The following is an 8,433-nucleotide window of genomic DNA, read 5'->3' as shown; positions in this document are numbered from 1 at the left end:
AAATCTAACCGTAACATTTATTTTCTTTACTTTTTTTTTAGGTATCGATGTTTTATAATTGAAAGTTGAAACTTGAATTATTGATGTTTGAAAGTTGAAACTTGAATTTTTATAGGGGCCCGTCATTTTTTACTCGCTCCAGACCTAAAACGTTTTAAAAATTCTTAGAGACGGTTCTACACCAAGCTATCATAGAACAAGTTTTATTTCTTCTGTTGATTTCATTATAGGTCTAGACTTTTGTGTCTCAGTTGTGATCCTTTTCTTCATATAATTAAGCTAGTGGGCTTGATACTTGCATATTCTGATTTTTTTTTCCAATACAAGGTGTTAAAAATTACATGATACTCGATAGTCCTAAATTGGACCTAACTTTTGGGCCCGGCCTAGGAAGGTTTGGCCTGTCGGCTCTGTTTCGACCCACGTCCCCTTTGAATATATATCTTCTTTTATCAATTGTGTGACTCATGAATATTACGTTTTTAGTGACTCATGAGCCACTCTCTTGAAAATTGCTCGTCAATGCTCGCTCGATTTTTGCTAAATTTTAAATGAGCTGTTTTGCTTTGGTTTGGTTTGTAAACGAGCTCCTAAGAAATAGATTAAAGGGAAAACCAAGCTATGTAATTGCAACTCAAAGTTAAATTAAGTTTAAAACACTAAATGAGGTTTTAAACCTCTTTAATCTAATCTAACTACTATAATAAAAGAAACCAACTTTTGGACACGTGTCATTTATTGAAAGTATCCTCAAATTTATATTTATCTAAATAAATAAATAATAAATTAATATTAAATCTTATCATACTTTAATAAAATATTATCCTCAAATCTAAATTGTTAATTTAATATATTTTTAAAACAAATATCTCTCTTATCTACTTATTTTATATTAAATATATAAATAATAAATTAATATTAAATGTTATCCTAATTATTTAAAAACATAACTTTTTTTATTATTTGGTATACAAAATTATGTTTATTCAACTTGAGTAAAACGCGAGGTTTTTAAGGATATAATTTTTTTTATTATTTGGGAGATTTTTCAACCCGACTATACACGAGTTTTTTTAAAGATACGACGTTTTCAGTATTTAATATACAAAATTACATTTATTTAGGATATAATTTTTTTATTATTTGGTAGATTTTTCAACCCGACTATACACGGGTTTTTTAAAGATACGACGTTTTTAGTATTTAATATACAAAAATACATTATTTAATCTGTGTAATACACATGGTTTTTAAAGATATAACTCTTTTTTATATCTATTCAACACGTGTAATATACGGGGTTTTTAAGAATGTAATTTTTTATTATTTGGTAGATTTATTTAACCCGATTATACACGCGTTTTTTTAAAGATACGACGTTTTTAGTATTTAGTATACAAAATTACATTTATTTAATCTGTGTAATACACATGGTTTTTAAAGATATAACTTTTTTTATTATTTGATATATAAAATTACATTTATTTAACCCGTACGATATACAAGGTTCATAAAGATATAAGTTTTAATTATTTAAGATTTTAAAATTACATTTATTCAACCCGTGTAATACACGGGGTTCTAACCTAGTATATATATATATATATATATTTAATAAGCAGGGGCGGACCTAGCATATAAGAAAGGGCAACCTCCGCTACGGCTTGGCGCTCCGGCGGTACTGTAAAATTAGTGTAAATTTTGGAAAAATTTGACGTTTTTACGATTTCGTTACGGCTTTTTTATAAAATGTTATGGCTTGGTGGATTTTTTAGATCCGCCACTTTTAACAAGCAAACTATACCGTATGTAAATAATTAGGGTAAATGTTTCCATTAATTATTAGACACAATGTAAATTTGTATTAGTTAGAAGTAGTCTTATGGAACCCTCCTTTCTTGTAAACCCTAATTAAATATCAATAAAATATAATCACAATTAGACACATAACGGTATTTTACTTGATATCAGAGCCAAGCCACTGTCACCACCACTGTTGTGCTTTTTTGTCATTGATCCACCTTGTTGCCGCTACATGGCCACCACTGTCCAGCACACAGGAGCTTGTTTCTCAATCTAGATTGTCACAAATCAATCTCTAAATCCTTATAGAGATTCCTATCGGATTGGTTTTTGCATCCAAAATCAATTTCTCGTCCAAAAGTTGATGTTCGAATCTAGGTTTTCATGGATCTCCTTTAGGCGACATTGGGAAACTTCAAATGACAATAATTTCCTTGCTCCAGCGACACTCCCGGAAACATTGCTAAGCGACTAGTTCAATATTCTCTAGTGAGACTAGCTTGGTGACTTGGTTATTGTCGCTAAAGTATTAGGCGACTTTAGGAGCAACACTTAGGTGGTGTTTGTTTTTTAGAAAAAGTACTTCACAACCTCTTTTGTCTTCTCCACGCAGACCATGCGCAGACATAGAGGTCTGCAGCCTGTTTGTTTTTTGGAAGAGGTTTCATTAAAAACCCTCTTCCCCACCACTTCCTCGTGCAGACAAGGCCCAACATCTTCATTCCTCTTCTCCAATCTTTCCTCTTTCAAAACACTGAACCCTAGCACCCATCTCCTCCTCCAGCGCACCTCACCTCCTCCGCCACCCCTTCCCCTCCGCCACCCCCTCCACCTTCGTCGCCCTCCTCCTCCAGCCGACACCCACCTCCGCCGCCCCTCCACTCCAGCCGACACCTCCTCCAACGTCTTCTCCACCACTCAAAGGTTATATGCTTTGAAGAAAGGTATGTATTGTGTCCTATAATTCCACTCCTTTCTTGCAGTTCCTTTAATTGAGGCAAATGAGGGTAGCTTAGGGTTTTGACGGAAGTATGATCATGAAATAATTTTTTCAGAATTTAGTTGGGTGTTTATTTCTTCAAATGCGATTGTGTATATGATGATAATGATGATGAGTTTGAGAACAATGTTTGAATGTTTAGAACAGTGGTAGTATAGTGATCACCAACTATTTGATAAAATGCACACCAGTTGTTCGACGATTTGTTTGCTAATTGATTGTTGAATTTGTTGCTATTGAAGATGATTTGTTAATTTTGGTGTTACAAACGCATGTTATGTTGTTTGATTATGATATTCATCGTGTTAAAATGGTAATTAGAATTGGGATGATGTTCAGCAGCTTGTAGAGGTTAAAAAACAAACAGCCTTCTTCTGGCAGACTGAAGAGGTTTGGTCCACCTCTTCTGCTGCAAATCTCTCAAGATGTGGTCCGCAGACTACAGACATTTTACCTCTGAAAAAACAAACAGCACCTTAGGCAACATTGCCTTAGGTGACACTCAAGCGACATTACCATATGTGACACTGAGGCAACATTCTTGCAATGGCCACAATTGCTCCTCTAACTCCACAAAAGAAAGCTGCACATAACAAACATTAGTTTGCCTTCACCTTGTCTCCTACAAATTATAGGTACTGAAAGAGCATGATTGAACCTTTCTTGATCACAAACAACCCTTTTGGTTACACTGAAAGTTCAATCCCATGTCCCGACCTATCTATCGCCATATGATTTAATGCTACTGTTATGGTCACTGTCGATCCAGCTTATACAACATGGATTGCTAATGAAGCTCTCGTTCGCATGATTATCATTTTTACTATCTCTTAGGCATCTTTTGCTCAGGTTCAAAGAACAACTTCTCATGAGCTTTAAGATTCACTTGCTCAAGCCTATGCTCCACATACTAGCCAACATCGTTCGCATGAGTACACGCTTAAGATCTAACTTCTTAAGCTCAATATGAAATGGGATGAAACTTCACTTGCTTACTTTAGTTAGGCACACGAATATGCATCCGCACTTGCTTCCTGTATATTTCTCGCTTGCTTGAAGAACACAATGGTCTTAAGTCAAATGTTCTTGCATGTCCAACTCCTCTGAAATCCAATGAGTAGCTTGGTTTACTCACATATCATGACTACATGGTTACAAACTTTCCCAAACCACTGAAGTCAATGTTTTTGTCGTAATAACGACTCTTGCTCAATCCCCATATAACTCCAAAACTTACAAGTAATGGCATCTTCCCTTGGTTTCCAGCTAATTCCAGTTTACTTTTCGTAACTCATTATCTCAGGCTTACTACAATGCTCGTCCTCCTTACTACAATGCTCGTCCTCCAAGTAATCGTAGCTACATGAATCGAGGACACTAGAGAGGGGCTATCATGGGGGGATACAATAACAACAACGACGAAAATTACAACAATAACATCAGAGGAGGCCACGAGCGTAGCGATAACTGTAGTCAGTTCACATGGGCCTCTACACAAAACATGATATCTGGTTCATGAAATAGGTTTGGAACTGGGTATCTTCCTTTTGATTGCCCAAATTGTAACCCTTCCACTATCCGCTACTATCATCATGCCTACTATATAGATTTTCAATCTCAACCAAGATCACCAAGAGGCTCTACTTGGCTTCTAGACACAAGAGCAAATACTCATGTAGCACCAGACATGACAAGTTTTGACAACTATGAGGCATATCATGGTGATGATTCCCTTCCTGTTAGCAATGGTAAAGGCCTCCCTATTCTTCATATTGATATATTAAAAATTCATTCTTCAAATACATCTTTTCATGAATCTGACATTCTTCATTTTCCTAAAATTAAAAAGCAACTATTGTATGTTCAAAAAATTTGTTTAGATAACAATTTTTCTTTGAGTTTTACTCCTCTTTTTTTGTAATGAAGGACAAATCTACACGCATTATCCTCTTCACAGGCCCTAATTGATGTAAAAACGTCGGTTAAAAACTCATCAGTCTGCTGAAAAACTCATCATTCGATATCTCAAAGGCACAATTGACCACCGGTTACTCATCCGTCATGACTCGAGCTCTCACTTACAAGTCTTTGCTATGCTCATTGGTTAGGGTCCTCCATCCTGAGTGCCTTCTCGGATACTGACTAAGTCGATTGTCTGGATGAGCATTGATCCACGGGGGGATTCGTTAAATATATGGGTTCCAACCTCATCTCTTGGATCGCAAACAAACTATAAACAGCTTCTCGGTCCTCCACTGAGTCAGAATACATAGTGGCTGAACTCGCATGGGCAAAAGCTTTATTGAAGAAACTCGGATCAAATACAACTTCCGCCCCAACTCTCTGGTGCGGTATCCTTAAGGGCTAGTTATTTTTCTAAGAATCTCGTCTTTCATGCAAATGCAAGAACAAATCATGTCGAGGTTGAGTTCCACTTTGTGCAGGAAAAAGTTGAACAAGGAAAGCTATAGGTTCATTTCATATCCATAAAAGATCAAGTTGCGGACATTTTTACAAAGCCTCTACCAACTCATCAATTTACATTCTTACGATCCAAGCTACATATCGCTACCCGACCTTAAATTGTGGGGGAATATTAAACACAAGGTATATTGTGTTAGTTAGAAGTAGCTTTTTTTGTAAAAATGTATCAGTATATAACCCTCCTTACCCGTAAACCATAATTACATATCAATACAATGCAATCACAATTACACACATATAACGATGTTTCACTCTAATGATTGTTGTATCTTAGCAATTAACTAGAGGTGCAACACGAGCATCTTAACAAGATGTCACTTAAGTAAATTAGAAATTGGGTTGATCACATGAAAATTTTTCTTGACTAGATTTTCAGATAGTATAGCAAAAACTAAGATTGTTCAAAACCGTATTAAACCCAATAATAAGAATCTAATTGAAGATTAGGTTTTGTCATGTGAAGTACTCTCAGAGGAGGACGAAGCAATGGATGAGTTCGAAGAAGGGGAGGTTAGGCAGAATATGGATGGTCAGGATAATGCTAATGGTGTGCCACCGGGTAATCAAGTTGCTTCTTCTAATTCTCCGGCGCCGGTGATTCATGGTTCCAACAATTCTGGATTGGATAACGGTCGGGAGGTAGGTGAGGAGACTCAGGAATGTCGAAAGTCTCGGGAAGATGAACCGGTCATTGCTAATTAATGTTGTGAAGAGGTGCATGATTTGCATGGGGATATGGGGAATTCAGTACACTGTACCGGGGATTTCAATAATAATAATTATGGGGAGTGTCAAGTGCAATTTTCCAAGGAATGTAATGGTGGGGCCGTAGACTCTAATGTTTCCAATGCAAATCTAGGTGGAGTTAATAATTTTATTAATTCAGATGAAAAGGATCAACCTACCCCACATGTTGGTTTTAATGGGCCATTTCCTAGTGTTAATCTTGGTAAGAGGCCCAGGAATGTTAGGAGCCCACCTTCATCTGGGTCCACTCAAGGCCCCCCACATAAGTTGTTTTTTCAGAACAATGTGCCCTCGGATATGTCCCTGGATCTAAATAACCCTACTGGTGAGGAAGTAGAAACATTTGATGTGTCTCAGCGATTGGAGGTAGATATCAACGAGGCTGGGGTAGATCCGCAGGTAGATCCGGCTGTCACAGATCATATTGAGCTCAACTCGGTTGTCAATAATCTGCCGAATGATAAGGTTTCTGCTCTCAACTTGCACAAGGAGGTTGAAGACACTATTCATGTGGGCTCGATGCTGGGTATTAATCTGAAAGGCTATGAATCTGTTACCGAAAGTCTGATCGTTGATGAAGGAGTTTGTGTCGGTTACCAATGAACTGTCTTTCTATAAATCTTAGAGGTGTTCGAAATCACCATAAATCGGAGTGGATTAGGGGTTTAAAAACAAGTTATGGGTGTCATTTTCTAGCTATTCAAGAGACCAAGCTGCAAGATTCGGAATCATTTGTCTTTAATCAGTTTTGGGGAAGATCAGAATTCAAGCTCGCTGCCGTAAACTCTCAAGGCAGGTCTGGCGGATTGGCTTGTATATGGAGTCCTACAGTGTTCAGGTGCGATAATATTATTCAGAATAGATATTATATTGTTATGTCTGGATTTCTTGTTCAGATCGGGTGTAGTATAAATATAGTGAATATATATGCTCCAAATGACGCGGTGAGTCGTCGAGGTGTGTGGTCAGAATTATTGAATATTAGGAATTCCTTGCAAGGCCTGTGGTTATTGATGGGTGATTTTAATGAAGTTCGGAATAGTGAAGAACGTATGAATTCTGAATTCATTGAAGCAAACGCGGAAGCTTTTAATCAGTTTATTCTGTCAGCTGGGCTGGTTGAATACAATATGGGGGGTGGCAATTTCACCTATATGTCGGATAACGGGAAGAAATTAAGTAAGCTGGATCGGTTCTTAGTATGTCTTGGTTTTATGGAGAGGTGGCCTAATGCAAGTGTTATAGCCTTGGATAGAGATATATCTGATCATCGGTCAATAATTCTATCAACAAGTCAAGCGGATTATGGTCACATCCCGTTTAGATTCTTCAACTCCTGGTTTGAATATCCTGGTTTTTTGGGTTATGTTATACAGAAGTGTTGCTCATTTCATTTTGATGGTCCGGTAGATCTGGCTCTTGCTATCAAGCTCAGATGGTTAAAAGATAACATTAAGGCATGGTTAAAAGCTGAGAATCAGAGAAAGGTTGGTGTATATAATAGCAACAAACGTCGGATGACTGATATTGAAAAAATGGCGGAAGTGAGAGCGTTGTCAGAAAATGAGTTGTCGGAAAGAGCTGTTTGCAGAAACTTCATTGCGGAATTTGATAGGTTGAAGCAATTAGATCTTCGGCAGAAATCTAGGTCGAAATGGGCTCTTGAAGGGGACGAGAATTCATCTTTTTTCCATCAAATCATTAACTCTAATATTAGCTCCAACAGGATTAATGGGTTAAGGATTGGTGGGGAATGGGTTACGAACCCAATGGCGGTTAAGGAGTCTTTGTATGAATTTTTTCATCAGTAGTTTTCGGAGCCTATGGCTGATAGATCGCAGTTTGTATATCCAAATTTGGCTTCTTTATCCGACGAAGAGGCAAACTTACTAGAGGTACCATTCTCTATTAATGAAATAAAGGCGGCCGTATGGGAATGTGAGGGGGACTGTGCTCCGGGGCCGGATGGATTCAATTTCATCTTTGTTAAGAAATGTTGGGCATCGTTACAAGAGGATTTTCTAAAGATATTTGATAAGTTTTATTCGGAAGGCACCCTGAATAAGAGTTGTACTTCTTCCTTCATTGCTCTCATCCCCAAGGTTAAAGATCCGGTGAGCCCGTCTGATTTTAGACCTATTAGTTTGATTGGTATCATCAATAAAGTTATTTCCAAGGTGTTGGTTAACAGACTAAAAGGGGTGATGGGTAAACTAATTTCAGAACATCAGTCGGCGTTTTTGGCAGGAATGAATATTATGGATGGCCCTCTTATTCTAAATGAACTCATAAGCTGGTTAAAGAAATCAAAAAAGAAAGGTATGTTCTTTAAAATTGACATCCACAAAGCATATGATTCGGTGAATTGGAAGTTCCTTGATTCTATTTTGACTTAAATG

At 37.2% G+C, this 8,433-nt stretch overlaps 1 protein-coding gene across 1 annotated transcript; it reads left to right on the top strand.

The window, feature by feature from the left end:
- Positions 1 to 6,633: 6,633 nt before the first annotated feature.
- On the top strand, positions 6,634 to 7,845 carry LOC110882821. The gene has a single exon (XM_022130747.1). It carries the CDS (start codon positions 6,634 to 6,636, stop codon positions 7,843 to 7,845), a length of 1,212 nt encoding a protein of 403 aa, XP_021986439.1.
- Positions 7,846 to 8,433: the final 588 nt, after the last annotated feature.

Source organism: Helianthus annuus, chromosome 10, assembly GCF_002127325.2.
Source record: "Helianthus annuus cultivar XRQ/B chromosome 10, HanXRQr2.0-SUNRISE, whole genome shotgun sequence".
NCBI classification, from domain to species: Eukaryota; Viridiplantae; Streptophyta; class Magnoliopsida; order Asterales; family Asteraceae; genus Helianthus; species Helianthus annuus.
Note: the sequence above shows the minus strand (reverse complement) of the source record. Positions and strands in the feature narration are given on the sequence as shown.

Bases quoted from the DNA above. Each gene is read 5' to 3' on its own strand.
- LOC110882821 (XM_022130747.1), top strand. From the start codon at position 6,634: ATGAACTGTCTTTCTATAAATCTTAGAGGTGTTCGAAATCACCATAAA.